At 41.3% G+C, this 25,394-nt stretch overlaps 1 protein-coding gene across 6 annotated transcripts in view; it reads left to right on the top strand.

Annotated features, from left to right (window-relative positions):
- cux1b (cut-like homeobox 1b) overlaps positions 1 to 25,394 on the top strand; it is a 105,097-nt gene that overhangs the window by 58,435 nt on the left and 21,268 nt on the right. For all 6 annotated transcript variants that reach the window (XM_061826497.1, XM_061826498.1, XM_061826496.1 and 3 more), the window contains exons 5-14: positions 5,416 to 5,553; positions 8,967 to 9,090; positions 12,027 to 12,103; positions 12,189 to 12,255; positions 19,928 to 19,976; positions 22,203 to 22,310; positions 24,044 to 24,238; positions 24,341 to 24,399; positions 24,603 to 24,645; positions 24,808 to 24,904. In XM_061826497.1, the coding sequence (XP_061682481.1) occupies positions 5,416 to 5,553; positions 8,967 to 9,090; positions 12,027 to 12,103; positions 12,189 to 12,255; positions 19,928 to 19,976; positions 22,203 to 22,310; positions 24,044 to 24,238; positions 24,341 to 24,399; positions 24,603 to 24,645; positions 24,808 to 24,904 (957 nt within the window). The remainder of the gene's footprint in view (positions 1 to 5,415; positions 5,554 to 8,966; positions 9,091 to 12,026; positions 12,104 to 12,188; positions 12,256 to 19,927; positions 19,977 to 22,202; positions 22,311 to 24,043; positions 24,239 to 24,340; positions 24,400 to 24,602; positions 24,646 to 24,807; positions 24,905 to 25,394) is intronic.

Here is a 25,394-nt window from a genome sequence, read left to right as displayed (position 1 = left end):
AATATGTCCACATGAGAGCTTGTCTCCACCGGTGTTGCCTTTTACAAGCTTCCCCCCCCCCAAAAAAAAAAAAAGTGTCCCCATGTACATTTCGAGCGCACGCATGATTGGCCACTGCAACATATATGAGCAGTCAGTGCGTCGAGGTCGAAGAGGGACATGCAGCACAGGCGTACTGCTGGTGGGACAACGTAGGCTATATTATTTGGGGGCCCAGAAGGGGGCCACATTAGATGCGTTGAGTTCATCTATAGCGTAAGGAGGTCATCATATTCCCACATGGTTAGACCTACAGTAATATCTTTGGATTGTACTGCTCCCAATAAGTCAGCGGCAGAAATGACGGGGGCTATTCTTAACTTGCAGTGAGGCAATGATGTAATTCCTGCTACGCACACACACACACACACACACATGCACACACAGCAGCCTGACTAATGCAGCAGTCTTGAAAGTGGAAACATTGTGTTTTGTTCTGTCTTCTATCAGCTGAAGGCCTGGTTAGTCAGCCCAGTGTGCTCTGCTGTAGATTAAAGGTGTCTGGCGAGAGCGTTTAGCACCAGTGGCCCACAAGTCAAACTGCTTTTAACTGGCTGGACAGTAGATTTGAAGGGAGGAGGAGGCGGCGGCGGTGGTGATGGTGTTGCTGGTGTATGTGAAGGACAAACGTTTGATAAGACAAAGTTAAATTTCAAGGGCGCCAACTTGGAGGCAGATAGGCGTCTGCATTCAGGGTGTCTGGCTGTGTTTCTCAACGTTTGTTTGCATGGTGTGTGTATATGGCTGAAGTGAACACATTCCTGCATGCGTGTGAGCGTGTCGTAGCTTCACCCCGCATGGTGTGTCACCTTGACAGCACAGAATCAGCATGAAATTCTCCAATCGTTCTCTACTGATCTCTCATTAGCATAGTTAAGATATCTAACTGTGTCAGACATGAGGCTCGCACACACGCACACACAGCCCTTACCCCCAGCTGTAAACTGTCAGTTCCTCTTATCTGCACTACACACGCACACACACACACACACACGCATATACAAACACACAAACTGCTCTTTTCGCTGGCATGCTGATGAGCGTTGCCCGCGTCTCTTGGCTGCCTGTCACCAGTCTGCCACCCATGAGCACCAATCAGATGTGATTGGCCTGACTGACAGGGCTCTCTTCATCACACTGACAGTTAACCCTGCTGTGTATTCAGACATGTTGGGAAGATGCCTCCAGAAAGTTATTCTTTTTTTCTTTTTTTTTTTTTTTTGCATCACCTATTCTACACCTTCCATATTTCCTGTTATGTATCCGTACTTTCAAATCCATTTTGTGGAAATCCATCCATTTTCCAAGCCACTTATCCTCTTTACTCTTATTAGGTAAACTTTGTTGTTCATGCATGTCGCCAGTGGCTATCCGTTAGCTGTTAGCTGAGCACATCAAGAGCTACAGTTGCATCTGATTGAGACAATCAAGGCTATGGATTAATTCAGTGTTACTTCAAATAAAAAAAACAAAGGTTGTCTCAAGACTAGCAGTGGGTAAAAAATATTGATCAGATAAGGCAATGCAATATTTCCTCTTTAGTTCAATATCCATTCAGAAAATCCTCTGAATTGATTCACGTACTTGCTTTGAGTGTGATTCGCATAGTATGGATCGAGGCCACAGGAACAAACAATAACAATATGGTGACCATAGCAAGCAGCCGAAACTTGGAAGCCATCCCTCCTAAACTTCATAATCTGATTTTTGGGGGTTCTTTTGATTTGGTTTTGGGGGTCAGCCATGTGATAACCAACCGACTCTACTCTCTTATTCACGGACACCCAGAGCACCCACCAGGCCAGGCCACGACTTTTAACTGTACCCCCCTTTTAGAGATAAGAGTGGTCAAGGTTATTTTAATGTACAGCCATAAGTGTTTTTATACATGTATTATTGCCAAGTGTTAAAATGTTGCTTAAACATGGACTGTATAGTTAATAATGGGTTCACAATGTCTGACTTTGACCTGGATTGACAAATGAATTACATTTAAATTAAATTGTTTATTTTGAAAATTTTAATTACATTTTTCATTTTTTTCTACTTATTACAATCCCTCGAGGCTAAATTCCATTTACACTCTGTTGTACATTTTTGTTGCACGTTGCACCACAAAGAGAAGGAAACTACATCCAGTATATGCAGGCTTGCAAGGCGAGATGTCTGTGACGAGGTTGTGCAAATGGTGACAACACATTTGAGCTCAGGTTGGATCAATTAAAGGTTCGATTAAGTAACCAGAAGGGAAAATGTTTTGAAATCTTAACACCATCCCAGAATTGATTGTTTTCTACCTTTTTAAGGTCCCGCTGTACTTTATAGAGCCAGAACAAGCAAGCTTATAATAAGATGCAAATTACTACACTAATGGTTATAATAGAAGACGGGATGTCCTCCAAAGTTACAATCCACTTCTTTTTTTCTTTTCCTTTCAGGTATTACACATTCACATCCAAGGCCATCATCATTTGACATCTTAGGCTGTGTATTTTTTTATAAGTATATCCTTTCCTTGCCAATGGCTAACTAATTGACATTGGAGCAGCGTTGCCAAATTTCTGCCTGGCAATAAAGCTTTTTTGTCCCCAAATGCAGTTCTCCACCAGTTTGGGATTTTTTTGGGCCCTGAGACTGCTCCCAAGGCAGAGTACAATTTCTGCTATCTACCACCTCCTAATAAAAACCAAACTCCTAGAGCAGGTGATTGCACAAAAACCACGGAAAGTCTATCTGAAGGGCTGCGCTGGAGCTCATCATTATTGAACACTCAATTGAACAGATCCTTCCAAGAGTGATAAAGCCTTACCCAAACCAACTTCAAGTGTATTCATAGGTGGTGGTAGTTGCAGGCCTTCCACTGTGTGGTTTGTCAAGAACAGATTTTATTTTGAGAAACCTTTTGTGGAAAGCAGAAACTGTCCTAATTGTTGGAGCAATGTGATGGCCATAAAGATGAAAACTGCTGCTGATCTGCTGGTAGGGACAGAAAATCTTATGGGCAGGGGGCCAAAATTTGCAACACTCTTCCACTGTCAATTAGGAAGCTATGGGTAAGAGAATGATCATACTTACAAAAACTCAGCGCTTTTGCTGTCAAATGCTGATGGCCTCTCACCTCTCCAAATACTACCTGAAACTTAAAAAAAAAAATGTAGAATGATTTCTGTAAAGGTAATGTGATGATGAGGTTATATGGCATTTACATAAAATTGGAAAATCCACAAAATTTATGATAAATTTCTGATTAGAATGTGTTGTGCTTGTGAATATTCTCATTGTATTCTCCGAGCACTGCATTATTTTTACTTTTGAAAATTCTTCACCGCTGATCTAAGCAGGCGTTCATGCTCAGAGCCTAATTAAAAGCGCTCTAGTCCAAGTGAAGGAGATTGGGGTAAATAAAAGACATTTTTTAAAAATGGGTTTGCTATTTTTCTCCTCTTTCTAGTATTTGTTCCTCCTGATGCCAGCCAAGCTTTGAAACAGTTGCACAGAAATAATAGAATTAGAATAAAATAAAATAAAAAATAAATGAATTAATAAATAATAATAAATTAGAATAGAATCATAGATTCTTTGCGGATCATGTGAAAACTGTTGCTCTTAAATGTTCCTCTAGTCAAAATGTTTGTGTTCATGATCCTTAAAACGTTTCAACATTTCAAATATGAGCAGTAAGACTGCACAGGTCAGCTGGTCCATGTCTGTTGCATTGTGATCTTTGCAAAATATTTGCAATTTGGTAGCACATTGGTTGAAACATTTCACGCATGTCAATCACGGCTTCTGCATAGTATGCCTGCATCATGTGTTTAGCAGTTTTCAGCATGCTTAACTTTGTGATTGCCTTTGGCACGGCTCCTTTCTTCTCATATGCAACAGAATTTGAGAATTAAATTAATGAACGTTGGAAAAAATAGCTGTGGTAAATGGAAAAAAAACAAAGAATTGTATTGTATGGCATGTTTACTACTGACAATATTGACTTGTCTCTGGATGAGAAGAGCAAAACTGTTTGCTATTTGTAAACAGTAAGTTTAAAGGTCAAGTGTCATCCCTATAAACATTCTAAAACAGATATTGAAATGAAAAATACAGATAACATTGTTCACTTCAATGTCTATACTAAAAAATAAACATGAGCGGAGAGCGCGTCATCCATGCGCAAAGTTGCAGAAGAGTCATTCGACATCCAAGTGGTTGCCATATTAGCTGCACCTCCTGCTCGTGACGTCACCCCGGACATTTGCCATTGAAAACACGCTGTGACCCCTACTGTGGGAGACGGACACGCCCCTTCTGACACGAAAGCTCTTGTCAAAGAAGAAAACATCTCACAACCGAGTGAAGTTACCGGGGCAATATTACCCTATTGTTTCAAGCCATATTTAGATATGCGGTTCACAGCCAAACCGCCTCCCCATCCGATCCACTTCTGCGGCGGAGACGAGCCACCCCGGCCGATAAGGCCGGCGGCCGCCTCGGCCTTGTCAACAAGGCTGGTGGTGATCCATAAGGCCTGCGGAGGCCGTTCTTCAGCGGCTGCTGCACGGAAGCCTTCCGATGCGCACATCGACACATTTAGCACCCCTGATTTACGTATTACGCCCCCACCCTCCTCCTAACCATTGTTTTTTTTTTAGGAGCTGTATGCATACCTACCTGTCATTTGGATCCCACAAAGCTCTCGTCCTTTGCACCTGTGCATTCCATTATTCACGACGAAGCAGATCTTTTGGAAAAGTACTAAGAGCGAATCCATCCTGCCGAGTGTTTGAGCAATATCCAACAATGCAACGAGCCGCCATTTTGGCTAACACGAAGGAACAACGAGCTATCTTCCCCCTGGTAAAACTAATAGAAAGAAACAAGTCTGCTTGAGCAAGCTACTGCCTCCAATGTCACTTCCTGCTTCTTGTCGAAAACAAATCCCTCAAGAGGATTTTCATGGCTGGAGTTACAAAAAGCCATATACGTCAAAATTATGTTTTGTGGTGAGGAAAAAAAAAAGGATGGGTCCATACCGGCTGCAGATTTTTCATTAATAACATACTAGAAATCATCCATTTCATGACACTTGACCTTTAAACTTACTCTACCAGTGACTTGTTACCCCAGTACATTATAATAACACCAGTACTCGCGATATTATTTTGTCCTTGAGTGCACTATTGGTTCTCTGGAGAGGGAGCAGAGGTCATGGCCAGCCCCAAAATAATGTTCTTGGAGCCATTAGAGATTCATCGTCTTGCTCAAGGACACCTCGGCGGGGGCAAACGTTTGGTCTCACAGGGGCCGCTGAATGTGGTTATTGCGTTCTTGTAATCTGCGTTCCGCCTCATGTTAAATGTTGTGCGTGTACTCCTTTGGCAGATCCTGTACCTGTGCTGGAGCTGGCTCAGCAGCTGCAGCTGAAACTCCAGAGGATGCACGACATTGAGACTGAGAACACCAAACTTCGAGAGACACTGGAGGACTACAACAAAGAGTTTGCAGAGGTTAAAAACCAAGGTGAGAGGAAAACATGGGTGTCTTGTTGAAGACGTTCTCATTTCATGTTTCCCAACTCTTTCAAAACAGCAAAGTTTGCTTGCGTGGGTTTTATTTGCGTGCTTTGGTTACTTCACACATACCAAAAAAGATTCTAAATTGTACATAAGTGTAAATGTTCAAGCAAATGTTTTGGTTTTTTTTTTTGGTGTACAGTCCGATCCAAAAGTTTTGGACGCGCCAGGTGAATGCCTTTGTTACTGTTATTGAGATTTGTGTTTCAGAACAAAAGATAAATATGAAACAAAAATTCAGAGTTCCAAATTTAATTTCATTGTATTTGCATCTAGGTATGTTAAACAACTCAGCCTTTTGTCTGTCTTGTCACCTTTTATCTTTTCAAGTCAGCAAAAGTACTAGGAGAAACATTAACTTAAAGTGAATAAAATTTAATATTTGGTGCCATAACCCTTACCTGCAATAACTCCATCAAGCCTGCAACCCATTGACTGAACCAGCCTGTTGCGTTCTTCATTTGTGTGCTTGTTTAAATCAACAACCAGTATTTATTTAAACTCTATTCATATTCTATTCTATTCTATTCTATTCTATTCATTTAAACTCAATTTTACACATTTGACATACAGTGAGGTTTTTCAAATGTATTTTTTTACCCCATCTATAAATGACCTGACTCATCTATACTTCTTAAAAGTGGGTTTGACTTGAATCATGTCAAGCACTTTGAGCTGCATTTTTTTTTTTACTATGAAAAGCACATTTTATAAAAAAAAAAAAAATTGATAAAAGTCGCAAAAACTTGCTGATTTTGAGGGTTAGTGTGACACACTCTGCAAGCATTGGAGAGAAAGAGTGGGGGAGAGAGAGAGAGAAACAATATTTCCTTTCACAACACATGAAAATGATGAAAAGCAAATGTACCACCAGAGAGCCTGTTAATCAGATTGTAAAATAAATAATCTATCATGACATCACAAGCAACTTGAGAGCTGTGTGCCACTTTGAATTACGGCTTTATAAATCTTGAGTGTGATTTGGAAATGGTTGCAATTATAATTAAAAATAGATGGGCCGACAAGTGCATGCAGCGAAAATGTGAATAGATTCAAGTGTTCCTTTTGCATTAGCACTCCCAGCTGCCCAACGTTAATGTCAGTATGTTGATGATATTTTTACAGGGGAGAAAAACCTGCGTGGCGGACATTTTCTATCCACATTTGGAAATATTTGAATAGCTCGTGCATTATTGAAAGCACAAAATGTACAAGGTTTTACTCTTCCAATTAGGTTTTCAGGGGGAAAGTACATGTGGCATATTTTCATGAATAAAAAACGACAAGCTACCTCAGGGTATAGAAAAATGGAAAAAGTGACAAAGGCGGAGATGCGCGCAAAGAAGTTGTAAAAGTGGTTTAATTTCAAGTCCAGTAGCGGAGGAGGTGGGCGGGGGGCGGTGGGGGATTGAGGGAGGGCGCGGGATGTTTTGGAATCTCCTTTTCTCAGCGAGGGTTAATTGGAGCAGCTCGATGGCGGCAGGGTTCCATTCGGCCATTGATTTTCCTGTTCCCTCATCCTTTATCCCTTCTTCCCGCCTCAATAGATGGGGGATATTTAAACCCCAAAACGTGCTGTGGAACTCCCACTCCTGCTAAACACACACACACACACACACACACACACAAATGGTGCAGGGGCCATTGATCCTTGCAACCTAAATGTTTAAAGTTCAGTTAAGCAGTTAAGGGGTAAGAGGGCTCTGAGGGGACTCTCCTCTATTGATTATGTGTCAGAGTAGTGAGACTGGAGTTTAAATCACACACGCGCAAGTAGACACGCGCACAAACACAAGTGCGCGCTAAGAGCCCTCAGTCAAAGGCTGCAATGCTCTTTATCACTGTCTCGGGCATTTATATCTTTGTCTGAGAAATCCACACACATACACAAGAGGCCTATTTATTACTCCAGTTATGTGTTAGATTTATTTCCGGCTCCCCCCCTGTGCAGAACTCAGCCGTCAGCGGGTTATGGGGTTTCAGCACTAATGCAGTCCTAATGAATATCTGCTCTTGTGTGTTGTATCCTCCATCCACTTTGGATGGAAAGACCAGGTAGGAGCCTCTGGAGCGCATGCAGCAAGCCCTCGTCTCTACTGACTGGGGAGAAACACACATGAACGCCAACACAAATGCATGCGCATTCTTCTTCTTTTTCTTTCGGCTTGTCCTGTTAGGGGTCGCCACAGGGTGTCATCATTTTCCATCTAAGCCAATCTCGTACATCCTCCTCTCTAACACCCACTGTCCTCTTGTCGTCCCTCACATCATGCATTGGGACACGGAAATCCTGTGGCAGGGTGTAGGGGCCAGACAGGACCCTGAAAGCAAAATTTTGCAGACAGTCAACAAAGGTTGTAATTGCATTAGGGGGGGATTTGTTTCTTTCACCCTCCAAATTCTTGAAAAAGCAAGGGCAAATGGAAAATACATTTTGTTTTGTTTATTTTTTTATTTTATCTGGCGTGACAAATTACATTTTGTTTTGAATGTCACAGTCTAAATTGACCATTGACCCATTTGCAAAAGTATTTGTGCCCTAGAAGCCCTTTTTTTTTTTTTTAAGTACTCCTGATAGATAGTCTCAATGAAACTAACATACGTGTTTTTGGAATGCTGGAGGAAGCTGGAGTTCCCAAACAAAACCTACGCAAGCACAGGGAGAATCTGCAAATTCAACACAATAAGGCTGGAGCTGAGTTTTGAACCCTTAACCTCAGAACTCTGTGACTGACTTGCTAACCACCACATTACTGGGTTGCCCCTTTTGAAAACACCCATCCATTTTCTATACCACTTGTCCTCAGTAGGGTCAAGCCCATCTCAGCCATTTGCAGCAGAGATGTAGACAAGCAAACATGCAGACTCAAATTCACCTCTTTAGACAACTTTGTGTATTCACTGATGAAACTAAGATTACATTTTTTTGGATTGTGGTAAGAAACTGGAGTGCCCAGAGAAAACCCATCCATGCAAGGTGACAGGTACCATTATGACAAGCTGATCACCATTAAAACTTTATTTTACTAAAAACAAAAGATAAGTGCTAAAAATCTCTAAGTGTTAAGTTGAAAAACATCTACAGTGGTGACTTGAGTTACAAGTTTAATGAGTTCCTTAACCATGCTCGTAAATGGCAGTAATCAATTCCAGGCTCACAAAAAACGAACACAAAATGTGTGTAGTGAGTTTTTTTAAATGAGGAAATAGCACTCCATTATATTATAGCTTACGACTGTGAAAGATGCTAAATATACTCAATAACGACTAACCTGCTCCTATTTTCCACGTTGCACCTAGAGTTGAATTTTGTATTTTATGCCCTTTATTTACGTTGAGCTGTGCGTTTGCGTATTGCAGAGGTGACCGTCAAGGCCTTGAAGGAAAAGATCCGCGAGTATGAGCAGTCGCTGAAGAACCAAGCTGAGAACCTGGCACAAGAAACACAGCTCCAGTTACACAATGACTATGCAGAGAAGGAGCGGTATGTGCGCCTTTTGTGATTCTAATCTAAGGATGATTGTGTTATATTTTTATTGCATTTAAAATTGCAGATTTTTTTGGGGGGGCGAAAAAGTCCTAGCATTTTATGCCTTCATCGGGTCAATCAAGACATTTGTATTGTGTTCCTCATTGCCTGAGCACTTTAGATGAATGGCGCATTGGAAAGTAAAACAATGGCTGGTTTTTCCCATGGCTGTGCCACTTACCTTGATTGGAATCAGCCACCTCAGACTGCTATTTTCTGTCTTCACCACAAACGATTCAAACTATCCTGTCTGGATTTAATGTTACACACGGGTCCTTTTATTGGCTCTGGGAATGGAATGAAACCCTTGAAATAACTTGATTTGATATGGTTAAGATTAGCATTCATAATTAATTGTAATGGGCCACTTCCTCGTTGAATAAACCCATTTGGATTTCTTTTTTTGAATACAGATTTTTGTCAGAAACACAGGGCGCTTGTGCTTGTCGTAATGAATAATTAAAAAAACACATTGCCCCCAGATATGTTATCATTGTAAAATGTTATATTGTGATGTCACATTAAGTCAAATTTGTCAAAGGCATGTGTTAAATGTGGTTATCCTGGTTAGAGTTTGTGCTATTTCGGAGTTATAAGAGACTTGCCTGTGTGAAAGATACAGAAGTAACAAGTAACATCAAGCTCTTGATGCATCGTGCGCTGATGATGTATGAAGTTGTGATGAAGTTGCTTTAAATCACATCAGAGAGCTGGAGGCTATTCCAGTTAACTTTTCTTTGGCATGATTACATTGGGGGTCCTGTATTTTGACTATTTGGTTGCGTCAGGAAGGGCATCCGGCGTAAAACCTGTGCCAAACAAATGAGTGGTCATCTGAGATGTCACGCTGTGGCAACCCCTAACGGGACAAGCCGAAAGAAACTTACTAGACCTCTGTAGAGTGACTCTCTGCCATGGACATGTGAAAAGTGTGAATTTGATAATAAAAAAAAAAAAGTGGTTTTGTCATACGAGTGTCTAGAAAAGGGCCCTCTAACAACTACTTTTTGACCCAGTTTTATTTGTACTTGGTCCATATTTGCGCTGATTGGTTGCCTCCAAGCGGAAAGGGAAGGCGGAGATATTCTCCAGTGATGTAGATAAGCTCAAAAAATTCTGCACGGTAGCCCACTTGTTAGCCTATCTGGTTCAGAATTCTGATGATCTGGGTTCAAATGTGGCCTGCCTGGGTGGAGTTTGTATGTTCTCCCTCTGCCAGCATGGTTTTCCCCGGCTACTCCGGTTTCCTCCAATATACTAGAAACATCCACAGTGGATTAATTGAATACTCGAGACTGCCCGTAGATATTAATGAGTGGAAATCTTTTTGTCTATATGTGCTTTTTGGTCAGATGGCGACCAGTTCAGGGTGTAACCTGCCTCTCAGCTGGGATGGGCTTCAGCATGTTTGGGACCCTAGTTTGGATAAGCCATCATGGAAAATGGATGACTGGATAGATGATTTCATGCCTGTTAGCATGAAAAATGTCTGGAATTCCAGAATGTGTGGACAATTTTAATTTATGTTTCGCATGTTTACTGAGGGCTAATAGAGAAATATAAACATAGAAAGTTTGTTTGACAAAATGTCCCCTTTAAATGCAGTTAGATCCTCTTCTATGGTTCAGTATCACTTTAGTGCCTTTGAGTCCTCATCAGAATCGCTCACTCATCATGAAACTAGAGACAGAATAATGAAATTGAGGTTTTCTTATAAATAGCCAAATATTTTCACAGATACCGTTTAAGTCTCCAAAAAGTGTTTCCTTAATTTCCATGCTCCCTAATTTTCATAATTTTATGTATTGTTAGGTGTTGTCAATCTTAACATGTCCACTATCATAATGAATTATCTAAACTTTCAGATTCAAGATCTATTTATTAAACTGTACGTAGCTTGCTAACTGAATCAATTGCAATGTAAAGGTTCACCATTAATATGCTCATAAAATGCTAACATTAACTGTCCTTATTCACCTTTTCAGCAAGCTCACCTAACATCTGCTTAAAACAATGACTATAAGGTTCCGTGAAAAATCTCAAAGGCCACCTTATGGTGATATTGACTCCTATAAATGATAATGCATATCAATATTTGATAATGGAAAGACTAGGAAATACTGATCTAAACCAATCCTCCTCAGGTCTCCCTTACTCGTCTCACGACAAAGAACTACGGCGTTACTGCACATTGTGTTTGTATAAATGTCCATCGTCATGTTTATTATGTCAGCTCGTTGCCCGATTCGAGACATACAGACCAAGATGAGTTGTTGTGTTTGCACTTCCTGTACGTCAGTGTTTTATAGTCCCCTTCCTGTCTGACTGAGGGCTGACTTCCTGCATGATAGAGGGGGCAGTAAATGGATGGCACCTCTGATACGTGGCTTCTTCAAGGAGTGAGCGAAGGAGGGAGATGAAAGGATGAAATTGAGGGCAGGAAAAAAAAATTGAGATGACAGGAGAGACGGCTCGGCGGAGAAGGGGGGCATCAAAGAGTGCTATAAAGACGGTCTTTGTACTAGATTATTGATGTTTTTACACGCGCCTGCAATTTCTCAGCAGAGACTAACTTTTTATATGCTAAGAATGAATCTATTTTATCCTTGTGGTTTTTGTAGCCTCCCCACCCGCTTCCGCTGCGCTCTCCCCCGCCCCCGGGTGCTGAGTGCCCCAGTAGCTAGACATTCTTGCCTAATAGGGCTGCTTAATGAGGAGAGGGTTGCGTTGGAGGGATTTTTAGTGGTGGTTGTGGTGGTGGTGCTGGGGGATTTAGGGAAATAGTGGGGGGAAATGGAGAATAGCTGCAGTTGCCACAAAGTGTGAACCCCACGATTTATTGACACACACTCTCTGTCTGTCTCTAATGTGACTTTTGTCCCTTTTGGTAGGAAACTTCAGGAGAGCCAAGACTCCATGTCGTCACGGTTGGAAGAGGCCGAGCACAAGGCCCAGTCCTTCCAGACAGGTAATCCGCCCGAAAGGAACGTGGAAATTTGACACAGTTCTTGTAGAAGTGCATTTAACGCCTCGCTTGTCATTGTTTTTTGCAGCACTTGAAACAACTCAGGCCGAGCTCTTTGATTTGAAGACAAAATACGACGAGGAGTCCTCAGCAAAGTACGTGTCTCCGCCTCCTTCCGTTCACCACCTCCCACCTCCTAGTCTGTTCCTGACATAGTCATCCTGTTTAATGCACCTCTTTGCCTGGAATCTCCCTCTGCTCTTGAAACAGCTGGATTGTCTCCCACAAGACTCAGGCAGCCTCAAAATCCCAGAATTACTCCTGCACTGTAAATACTGACAAGGACTGTGATGCGTTCTGCAGTCGCAGCGAGCACAGCATTTCCTTGTTGTTTATTTTTGTCAAAGTGCTCCCCAGCATGTACTGCAATCCCAAACTTACTGAAACATTATCTGGAGGGAGGAGGGGGGTGATGGCTGCGAGCGCAGATGTGAACACAAATATCTAAATCAGTTAGAATTTGGCACGGTGATCAAAAACTGGATTTATTGAAAGAGTGTGATTTTAATTTGATCATCTCGTGTCCTCAATCCTGCCTTTTTAGATGATTTCCAAATAATGTACTTGCATAATGAGGAGCGAATGAGGTTGAGGTTGAAGCATAACAACATTACTCTATAATACATAGCATGCGTGCTTTTTTTATTACTCTATTTCAAAAGCATCTAGATATTTTGACATATAATGACGGTGTTAAACGCAGAGCTGAAGTCCACTAAACAGGATCCTCACATAGGTTCCCTCGCTGTTGAGATGTTCAAGGATGAAGTGCAAACCCATGATCACGGCATCATCCGCAGACCTGCCTATATAGTATTAACTGACCTTGAGGAACACTGCAGGCCTGATCTTGATTTGGTTTTTTTTTTTTTCCCTGCTCTGAGAAATTGATCAGGATTCACTCAGAATCACTGAAAAATCCAAAGTTGTTAATGTTAAGTATTTTCTTGCGTCCATCACTCAATGTTGCTTATTCGGGGTACGGATGGCACAGGACTCTGTAAATTCATGTGCTGTTCATTATGCTCAGGTACAGTATGCCCTTATGGATGGAGGTCATTTGGGTTTGTAGTCAGGTTACGCATCAGGGACAAGTCAAAACAAAACGTGGCTTTTATGCTTTTGTGGTCTTACTCCAAATTATCAGATTGTGATCAAGTTGGTCTTCTCCCCCCCCACATGAATCATTTTGGCTGCTCCACTATCAAAGTGCAAACGGGACACGAGCTGCTAGGATGTTTTGCGTGCAAAACCACAGACAAGGCGGCTGCGGTCCTCCTCACTATCCCTCATCAAGTGGCCAGTGCTTGTAGATACAAAGAGCCCACGTCTTGAAGTTATCATGAAAGGGGGGAAAAAAACAAGAATGTTGTGCTAATATAATTTGCCAGTCTTAAAGTTCTAAGCAAAATGTCAATGATTTTGTGTTCTTGTAGTTTGACCAAAGCATTAGTGGGGTCTTGTGAACTAACATCACCAGTGACAGTCCGTAATTGCCGTGGATGCATGGGGAGATGTTAAACCCTCAAAAAAATTGGCCGCAGCAGGGAAGAAATCAAAGGCATAACAAAACTTGGACGTAGTCCCGAGTGGCATGGGAAACATTTTTGCTGTGACATCTCACATTTACCACCTGCTGTACAACTCTTCTAAATTTCTAATCCATTTGTTTAATTTACCTACATTGCCCCATGTGGCATACCTGTTTATAATCCGTAATGTTGAACGTGAGTGAGTTTGTGTGTGAGTGGAAAAAAACGCAAGAGTTTAATGCGTGAAACGTGCACAAGTTTGAATGTGAATAATGGGCTCTTTTGTGGATTTTGGTAAAGAGGGTAGACGAGTGTATTTGTTGTTGACAGAAAACAAATTTTACACATTTATTGAAGTGTAGTGTAAATGTGCCGGGCCAACACAGCGGAGCTTCATTTAACTTTAGCAGACCCCAAACCAGCTCCAATTCTGAACTCCCTGCTGTTCATGTTTACCTAACCCCGCTTCTGATACTACCTAATCATCCTACTTCTGATACTATTCTGACAGCATTTGTTTTTAGAATTTTAGCTGTAGTACCCTTAACCTGGATTTGAACCAAGGCCTATTGGGTTCATACCTACTTAGACTAATCCAGTGGGTCTCAAATTATTTTTACATGAAGTACTATCCATCCATCAATTTTCCAAGCCGTCTATCCTCACTCCCTAAAAAGAATGTTTGAACTTGAAAAAAAAAATGCAAAAAAAAAAAAAAAAAAATCTGTTAAAGATTAAGTACACATAAATTGCCCTGTACCAAAAACTTAAATACAACTGTACTGTACTTAAAGAAATTTACTGTACATGAGATAAAAGGCAAACTATATGAAAAGTCCAAATATTTTCTGTACTTGATTCTAATGAAATTTCAACAGTTTTGCTCCAGGTTTTTTTCCATTTTTATTTTTTATACTCTATTAACCGCATTGTCCACGATCCTTAACCCCAGTATTTCCAAAACATATCTACATAGACATCTCACGTTCACCAATTCCCTGGTTTGATTCCAAGAGGATACTGCCACTGATAAATAGTATTATGGCTAACCATCCCAAATCTGACACCGCTTTATTTTGGTGAGGATCCTCAGCCTGGGTATAAACCGACATTTCTTGGGCTGAATAAAAAAACCTTGTTCACAAGAGCCACAACCATAGAGATGGTGCAAAAATGTTACCGGGGATCATTGACTAAACATTAACTGATGAACCCTACACATTCCTTAACCCTATCCGCAGTATTTTCAAAACAGATCTGCACTGGCATTTCAAGCTGTGCTCTGTGTCCAGGATTCATTTGTAAAAAAAAAAAAATGGTTTGTGAATCATGTAGGCTGTGACTGATGAGGGGACCTGTAAGATCAGGTAGCTGCAATACTTGAGGAGCGACAGTCCATCAGTATCGATCGTTTTGGCAGTGGCCAAGATGAAAACAGAAGCTTTTGCTTGTCAGCGCGCCACTCTGTGAAGTGGCACTTTAACATTCACACTGCCGTGTTCCCTCCGGTGTGGAAGTAGAAGTGAGCGTTCAAAACAGAACAAATGGTGATCAGAAATATCAGTTATTTAAACATGACTATGCGATTTTGTTCTCTCCGAGATTATCTATAAAATGGTCCAATTGAATCCACTTAATGCATAATACACAGTGGATTATAAAATCATCTTTTCAGGGTTTTCCTTTCACCCCCACCTTGGCCCAAATTCAGTGTCTGTCCATTAAGAGAGTTGTTAAATTGACTGGCTGTTACAAACAGATCGATCCAACTTCCCTCGTCCTCGCGGTACTTTTTTTTCCTCCCCTCTACGTCTCCCTCACTCAAACAGTATATCTTTTATCTGTTTATAGAAGGAAAGTCCACAGGAAGATTGCACAGTGCGATGGCACCAATCAATACTTTCTATAGACTATCTGCAGTCACCCCTTTGCATTTTGTTTAGCTTGCGGCCAGATTGCACTCTCATTTCTTTATATTTTCAGTCCTTCTTTAGCCCCTTTCATGTGGCAAGAAAACACATTTTGTGTAGAAGGGCCCATTTGGTTGCATAGGGTAATAAACACATGCCTGCCCACATCCCTACACACGCTCATGTACACATTCAAACACACACACGCTCGCTCACTCACTCGTGAGCCCGAGGCAGTCAGGGTCCTTGACTATGTGGCGTGCTGTGATCTGAAATTTTAATGCAACGCTTTAAAGCACACACAAACCCTCTCTAACCCTGCACCCTCCCAGTCCTTGGAGTCCTTCCCCCCGTTTACTGCTTGGCTGAGCAAATCGCCAGTGTTTGGCTGAACACAACTTTTAACCCTTTGACTGCTTCACAGTTTGGCACAGCAAAAAATGCGTACATACGTGCACGTTTTCACACAAGCAATTGCGTCCACACACACACACCACACACACACACACACACGCGCGCATACAGACACACACACATACAGTTGCTCTGAACTTTCCACTAAGGAGGCCATTGCGTGACAAATCTCCCATCCTCTTGGTGCATTTGGGTAATCTGCCTTTTAAAACACATACACACACACACACACACACACACATTCTGAGAATTTTTTCGATGTTGCAATGCTAGGAAGTGTGTGAGCTCCGGCGCGAAGCAGGCTTGCAGATGTCGAGTGTAGCCCCCTCTGTGGGAACACATTGAGGGTCTGCCTGGCCATGTTTTACCCGTTTAGTCACTATTAAAGATTAATGATATATTGATCCACAGCCCTGCAGAGTTCTGTGTGTGTGTGTGTGTGTGTGTGTGTGTGTGTGTGTATGTGTGTGTTTGTGTTTGTGTGTGCAGCAGTTTTATGTGTGTAAAGGCTTGAGGGTTCATTTGAGGGGGAACACAATTTTAGGTGATTAGGGACCACTTTGTACATATTTCCTGTTTGCATATCACACACACAACTGCGTGGGCCAAAAGGTACACACAGCGTCACACTCTCACAACTAGCTTCCTTTTAAGCCTCCTTGAAATCCCCAAGGTAACGCGCTGTGAAAATGCAATGTGGAGAAGGCTAAGGAAAGAAGAGGGAACGGAGGGATGAAAGCTATAGGGCAAAAAAAGAGGGAAAAGCAAATCGGGGTCTGAAGGCTACTGCAAGGAAGAAGGGATCAGAGTGTGATAGAGGAGGGAAATGAAAATCTAAATCAGGGAATATCCTGCTGGCACCGAGGACACGAGCTTAAAGTGGAGAAGTTGAGAAGGAAGGAGAGCGGCAGACAAACAGTAGGGTGGGGGAGCGATAGCAACGAACAGGACTCTCTATTATAGTGGAGGTTCAGGGCTTGTTTCAGAAGTCCGCCCGTGCTCACTGATGCCAGCGCATCCAAATGCTACAAAAATAGTGCGCATTTTATTGGGATCGATTGTTGTTTGCCTGTACTCGACAGCTCCTCCATCTGGCTGCTGTGCCCGTAAAGGCTTCTGTTTCGTACGTCTGTACCTTAATAAGAAGACCACTCCCCATTTCCAACGTTTTGGGTGCGAGCATGCGTCGCTCTTGGCTAGTCGCTCCCCTTCCCGTGCTTGCTAAACCGAGTCTCAGTATGTACAGAAAATCCTTTCCCTGTGATCTGCTTTGGCCCTCAGCCTCTAGCTTTGCCTTTATAATTCCCAAATAAAGCCAAATCCAAAGGTTATTTAAGAAGACTTTGTGCATCTGTACTTTGATTAAATGATCACATTTGGAGCGGGCGTGCTGGGTGTATTTGGGTTGCATGATGATATCCATAAACGCTCTCCATTACAAGCTTTTCTGGCTCGCCGGCTCTCTGACCTCACATTTTTGCGCGTGATAACATGCAGGCCGCTCACGCGCACACTATAGTTTAAGACAGGATAAAAGCTGGTGAGGTAGTGTACTATTATGATGCCTAAATGCACACTAGATCCTTTTAACTCTTGGGAAAAGAATAAAGGTGGAAAGTGAAAACCTCTCCCACCCTCATCTGACTTTTTTTTTCTCCTTTTTTTTTTCTTGCATTGCCTTTGGCACATTGTTGACCTAATATCAACTGTGTCTGTTTTGTTAAACACATTCAAATCAGTAGTACCAAAAGCCTATGGGACGCAACACTGTTTCTCCGAGTATGACACACATACAAAAGCTACGTGGGTCTTTGGCTACAGTATCAAAAGACAGCAGCGCATAGTGGTTGCACGGCAGTTCTTTTGTGTGGTTTTACTTCTTGTACTCAACACTGGTTATGCAATGTAAGCAGTGAGCACAGACTCTGATGTACAATCAAACTCATATTTTGAGTTATTGATTTTTTTTTTTCATGAATGAGTTTCTGTCATGGAAAGCTCAATCTTATACGAGTGAGCCCGCCTCCCTCATAATTCTAACATCTGAGGTTTAAATTTATGCTCCCTGTACTTAACGTTAGTTTTCTCTGGATACTCCCACACCAAAACATTTTGTTTAGTTAGTTCAAGACTCTTATTTGCCTGTAGGTATGAATGTGAGGGAATGCGATATTCATACTTCTGTTTTACGTTTTTAGTGGATTTGAATGCGTCGTAATAGGCTTCAATTAATTGACTTTGTTTAACCAGGTAAGGCAATCGAGAATCGTTTCTCATTTCCAATGCCAAACTGGAGGTCATTTCAAGTTGTGTGTCTTGCCCAAGGACTCTTCCAGAGCAGACAGTCGGAACTGGGATTCCAACTCCTGACCCTTCAGTTAGTAGATGACTCACTCTTACAAACTAATCCACAACTGCCCTACGATCACAGATTGCTTTAAAATATGAGGGAAATTAAGAATGTAATGATATTTCCTTGTGACATCTCGAAAAAAAATTTCCGGAGTGTGAATAATTGTGGCCATTTCCATTCATATTTGTGATTGGCTGGCAACCAGTCCCGGGTATACCTCGCATTTTGCCCCAAATCAGCTGGAATAGGTTCCCTGCCGCCATAATAAGGTTATGAAGCCATACGTATTGACATCATCATGTACCCATCACTCGTCTCGTGTCATCAAACATGTCCACTCCAGGTAATGTTGATTGTGCCTTAAAGTGAGCGTAATATATGATAATGTTCAGTCGGAATGCCAACGGTTCGTTGCGTAAAACAGTCCAAGAAAGAGGATGTGGTGACACGCAACCATGAGACAGGTTTTAGCGCTCAGGTCTGCAGATTATCCAAGGAAGCTTTCGTCCAGTGTTGGTCGAGAATAGCAGCAGTGAAGATGATATCTTGGATATCTTTGAAGGGTCGAGATTGGGGTGGGGGGGAGTTAAAATTATCGTTCAGGGTTAGTTAGAGACTTGTTCTCTTACACTCACGTGTTATTAATTTTATTCGCATCGTAATATCAGTTCAATGTATGCGTTATCTGAACATTTTCGACTTAGCTGCTTTTGAAAAAAGTTCATTTCTTGCAGTCATGATAATGTCAAAGCCCTCTTTGCAAGACTTACTCTTTTTTTCCCTCAAATCAGCCTTTAATTGGTCAATTTAGAATGCCCTTGATAAAAAAAATCATTGCTTTTAACTGGGAACAAAATATTAAAAGAAAAATTATATTGGTAAATTCTCAAAAATAGAGACATCGGCGTTTGCATTTGAGCTCCTTCTCTATATTTTTTCTATAGCAAATGAATGCAAATTTAGCATTTGCACTGCTGTCAGACAGGTTTTACCTCATGTTACACATCTTTACATATATAGTAAGTCTGCCATGCATGTTAACCACTCCAAGGGGTTATCAAAGAGTTTTGTCCAAGTTGACCATACAGAGGCAGCATTAGGGGCATCCTGGCGTCTGACCTCTAACAAGTGAGAGGCGAACCCTGGCCTCCATGGAGACCATTAGTCAGACACAATCACAGAGCTTCATAGCAGATTAGTCTGATGTATTAGGATTTAGAGCTCTATTAATGTAATCCCTCTGTTTTAGTGTGGTTGAGGTTTTAGGGGGGCTTACTTGTACACATAGAAACATACACTTAACTGCATGCATGCACGTACACATGCAAGCTGCTTGGGTTATGGAGTTCACAATCAGTGGATTAAGGTGAAATTTAGACTGTAGCTTAATGGACACAGCAGTAACATTGTATAAATGTGAGTTTAGTCGCATGTAAAGGGTACTTTTCTTCCGGGGAATTGTCTGTCAGTGTTTTCCGTGTATGTGCGTCACCTCATTTCACACGTCACATCCGCCGCTGTGGTTTTGCTGCACATAGTAACCGAATGTCTTCTTCAGGGCTGACGAGATTGAGATGGTGATGACAGACCTTGAAAGAGCCAATCAGGTAAATACGCTGACTCTCAAACGAATGAGATTGCAATACTTTGTTCCATAGTTTGCTTTCTTTTGAAGAAGAAAGAGGAGGCCAAATGTGTACACCAACCACTCAAAACATTTTGAGATATTGGGCTTTTGGTTGAAATTTTATTCAGAATCTAAAATTCACCACAATCTTTACAGGTAAAATCAATTTGACCTCCTCTGAACTTTTGAATGCACAAATCAAATTGTCAAATGTTTCAGTCCTATTTGCATGACTTGCTGTTCTCCAACAAGGGTCACAAAAGTCACAACAGCTGTTTGATCCATGTGTCGAACAAATACAGTTCCTGGGTCACTTAGAATTGTTATTGAAAAGAAAAGAAATCACTAAACGGCTTTAGACAGATTTGTGAACAATGTATGAGATTTTTTTTTCTTACTCATAACTTCCTTCTGTAATATTGAGACTAGTTTAAAAAAAAAGAAAAAATATTCTTTAAAAAGTTATATATATCTAGTTTTCATGTGAAAAACTGAGTAGAGCTATTTTCTCTAAGACATTTTAATTAACAACTTCTTTAAATGACCTTTTGTGTTGAACACGAAAGGTCAACACCATCCAGCAACCATAATAAGATTATTTTGAACAAATGAATTCAAAGCCTAGTGTGGTCTGTCAATTAATTTCCATGATTCATTGCCAAACGTAAGTTCATAGTGCCTTTATTATCTACACAGAACCATGAACATGCATTTTTTACCGGGCTATATTCACTACGTCGCTTTTGTGAAGGCTGTTGTTTGTTTTTAATTTATTACAATGCCACTAACCCCAACCAGCCGAAACGGCCCCTTGAGCACGCCCTCTGCCCTTATGCTGTAAATATTCCTGTGGTATCTGTTAATGTCATTGTTGTTAACTTTCATTATTAGCCCAAGAGTATGATTTGTGGCTAAAGGGTTAGCATGGGCATGTAATGTTAATATTAGCCTCAAGGTTAGCACTCCCGACGATAATGCCGCACGCACGCAGACACACACAAACATGCACTATTCACACTTCTGATTTGAGGTTTACAGAGAATGACAGCATGGCCTCCAGCTCAGCCACAGACTTTTTTTTATACGCTTTTATTAAGAGAAAATGGAAAACAGCATTTTGTTCTGGCGACGAGGCAGCCCGGCTCCCCACCCTGTCAATAGCAGCTCCCAATGTGGTTGCAATTAGGAACGGCGTGGAATCGGCTGCCTGTAAGTCCTAATGATGGCGTGTTTACCCCGTGTTACTGATGATTCCCTACTGGAGCATGGCAGCTTGGCCGTAAACACAGGCAGTGGGTGTCATCTCAATTTTCCGTGTCGATTTAATATTTCACTTTATTGAACTGAAGGAAAAACCCTTACTCTTGGGGTTTAAATGTGTTTAGGCTGGAAGAAATAGAACTTGGTCGCCACAAAGATATATTTAAATCTGCTAATTTTGTAATGTACAATGGTGATATGACAGACTTATGAGGTGTTTTTTTTCCATTATTATTTATTTGTACTGAGAGTCAGATGATTTTTTTTTTTGGGGGGGTGCAAAGTTGAAATTTGAGTGCTGTATCGTGGCAGTAAAATCACATTCAACTCACTTCACAATATTTTGCAAATAACATTTCATGTAAACATTCAAGATAGAGGCTTCAAGCTGTTTAACACCACCTCCCAGTTAAAGTTTACAAAGTAAACACGAAACAAATTACACGTACCAAATTACTTCGCATTCTGAACGACATGTTAGCTTAATGCTAACACACATACATCTGTGTGTATACATGCCATTGACATGCTAACACTTAGCATTGGTAGTCGCGGTTTGCTTTAAGAAACTGATATTTAAACACAAATGTTGAATAGTGGAAATCTGTTGATTTGACCTGGAAAAGAAGAGTTGATGAATTGTTCCATCAACAAAATTAGCTGCGCTGACACCAGCCTCCATGAAATTGTAGCCTCAAGCAGGATTATTATAATGTTAAGTTAGTGGCATGCCAGTGCCATGCAACGTCAGTTGCCTCTCTCTCAAGTCCACACGTGTTTTGTTTTGTTTTTTTGTTCCTCGGGACTAGCGGGTAAAGGGAGAGGGGTTTGAGGAAATGTGTACACAAAGGAAAACATAACACATTAATTCAGATTTGAGCTGCATAAACATAAGAATAATCGTGTTTGACTGTAAGAACTGCGTCTTTTCTCCTCCTCCTTGCAGCGAGCTGAGGTGGCACAAAGAGAGGCTGAGTCACTGCGGGAGCAGCTGTCCTTGAGTAACCAATCCCAGCAGGCCGGCAGCCCGACCAACAAGGCCAACGCCGACTTGGTAACGCCCTTTCGCCGCCTCGTTGATTTACAGCGCGTCCGACGGAGACATGTTGAATAGCTAAAGATCGGATCAGCCTTTTACTTGAGAGGTGGTCGTCCGATCACAGCCGCCCTTAAATTGATTACTGTTGTCATTGGTCTCTGAGGTCATCGACTCAATGAACATCAGTAGTGTTCGAGGAGTTGCCTGCCTCATTACTGGTTCTGTAAATAGCGTCTGAGAGCTTCTCAGCTGTAGCACGCAAAGACCTTGGCTTTACAGCTCACGTCTTGCTTAGATGTCAGTTAATCCCAAATAGGAAAAATCTGACACATACTGTACAGTAGACTAGCAGAAGGCATGAAGTCTCCTCTGGCCTACTCATCATTTACATTATCAAGAGTCACGTAGCCATTTTCGTTTAAATATATATTTTTTCTCATCTTTTTGAATAAATGGTTAATTTATTGATAGTGAATCGTAAATAAGAACTGTAAAAAAGTTTTAAAAAAATTGCACAGGTATTTATTTTTATTGAATTGGTTAATTATAATTAAATTAATGATGAATAATAACACGGCCACAGTTCAAAGATCGTCAGTTCAATTCCGTGTTCCGCCGTTTCTGTGTGGAATTTGCAAGTTCTCAGCATGCCTGCCTGAGATATCTCCGGGTACTCCGGTTTCCTCCCATATTTCCAAAGCATGAATGGTAGGTCAGTTGAAGGCTGACGACTTGAGATTCAAATGTCAATAGGTTTGAATGTGAATGTGAAAGGTTCTGAAAGGTGCTGTGTGATTGGCTAACGACCACTTCAGGGTGTACACCGCCTCGCTGCCAAAGTCAGCTGGGATAGGCTCCTGCAGACCTGCGACCTGAGCGAGGAGAAGATAAGAGAGAATAGCTGAATGGATAATAAAATCATTATTTTATTGTTTGATTCAACTATTTCACACATTTTACATACTCCCTTTTGAAAAATCTCATCTAAAGATGACCTGGCCAACCTGTCGCTTTGAAAGAAAATCTAACGTGAATGTCTGGAATTGAATTGGTGATCGTTCCACCTTGGAATTATTCTAATATCTAAAGATACAAACAATCTATTTCAAACATTTGCAATCTTAAAACTTAAGATCAGTTCCAAATGTTTCTAATTAGTATTTAGTAGTTTTCGATTGCCATGTTAGTGTCAATACTTAAAAAAAATCTACATGCATGACAATCCTTATCTTTTGGTTACATTTAGTATGATCATCGTGACCTATTTTTGTCTATGCTTGATCATTGCTTATACTCTTGTGAAAAGGTTCACGTACCTATGAATGATATGATCTGGAAGGGGAAAAATATTTTTGTGACAATTTATTTTTAACCTGAAGTTCTTGGTGGGGATATAAATTAGAACTATTTACTTTTTGGTCCAATAAAAAAATTCATATATTAATAGTTCCCAAAGAAACACCAAGCCTCATAATTTTTTATTAGTTATGTGTGTAGGGGTCAATTGCCTGGTGGGCGGGTGTGAGCCACCGACTATTTTTTTCACAATTGTTGTTTATATATGCCCTGTAATGGCTGGCAACCACTTCAGGGTGTAGCCCCCCACTCACCCAGAATCAGCTGGGATAGGCTCCAGCATGCCCGCAATCTTGGTGAGGATAAGCGGTATGGATGAATGTCCAATTTATTCCCATGAATTTGGTTTGTATTATCTATCAGCTAAAAATGCTGTTGTGGTTGTTGGCTAGCATGATCAGGCTGCAGAGGTGGCATCATCCCACTCAAGTCTTGAGGTGGAGCTTAGGGCCAAAGAAAGGGAGAGTGCACAGCTGGTGGAGGATGTCCAGAGACTGCAGGCAAGCCTAACTAAACTCCGAGAGACCACCAGCACCCAGATCACACAGCTGGAGCAGCAGCTAAAGAGCAAGACCGCTGTTCTTAAGGTATGCAGATGAGAATTCACTGCGATCATATGGCTTCTTTGTCACTAACATTAGCTTTAACGTGTCAGTTTCAGCACTTTTGAAGTTCTTTGTCATTGATAGGAACTGGAGGAGAAACTTGAGAAGCAAGCAGACTATGAGGAGGTTAAGAAAGAGTTGGGGTAAGGAGTTTGAGAACAATTTATTGCCATCCAAGTGATGTTGGTTGGGTGGAACAAATGCATGTCCTCATTTCAAGATCAGACTTGTATGGCGACAGCTCGATGTTATCTCTTTGTTGTATAGACACGACATCGTATTTTAAAATTATTCATTTTTGCGTAGTTGTGTGTCATATTACAATATATTTTGCCTCTGTCCTCAGTATTCTAAAGTCAGTCGAGTTTGGAACATCAGACTCTGTGCAGGTAAAACTGTCTCATAATGACATTACTCCCTTGGTCCTTGTTCCATAATTAGGACGTGGTATTATTTGATAATTGGACACGTATAGTAATTATGAGGTTTTCAGTTGGGAATTTCACGTTTTAAATTTATTTTTTTATTTCATCGGCTTCTTTCGTTATCAGGAATCATCCAAACCTCTGGAGGTGCTGTTGCTGGAGAGGAACCGTAGTCTTCAGTCGGAGAGCGCCGCGCTGCGCATTGCCAACGCTGAGCTCAGTGGTAAGTTTAGGAAGGTCTCAGCCTGCCTTCACCGTAATCACAGAGGCTATTTGGGGGCTGCGGGTAAGGCTCAGCAGGTGCAGAGATGCTTGAAAATAAATACAGTACATCTTGCTTCTTTTTTCTCTGAGAATGCTGAACAACGACAAGGTTTTTTGTTTAAAAATGTCATACAAACAAGTTTTTGTTGAGCCCACACACTGAAAGATTTCTCCAGTGAACAAATTCACCACTAGGTCAACCTTAAGAGCGATGAAGTTGCACAACACCAAAAATGAGGACACCATACTATGCCCCAACCGTCCCCTGTTGTATCAGGACCACCGCAACAGTGTTTATGGGTTTGAAATGTCATAGCTTTAGGCTTGAATAGCTGAGTTGCTCTGAATTGATTAACATTCACGGTAAGGGGCGCCTACTGTCTCGCTCAATCATGTTAAGTTTCAATGGTTATGCATTTGAATAATATTACTCGCTGCGCCTATCATCG

Source organism: Syngnathoides biaculeatus, chromosome 8 (genome assembly GCF_019802595.1).
Source record: "Syngnathoides biaculeatus isolate LvHL_M chromosome 8, ASM1980259v1, whole genome shotgun sequence".
NCBI classification, from domain to species: domain Eukaryota; kingdom Metazoa; phylum Chordata; class Actinopteri; order Syngnathiformes; family Syngnathidae; genus Syngnathoides; species Syngnathoides biaculeatus.
The sequence above is the reverse complement of the archived record's forward strand: the minus strand, read 5'-3'. Positions and strand labels throughout refer to the sequence as shown.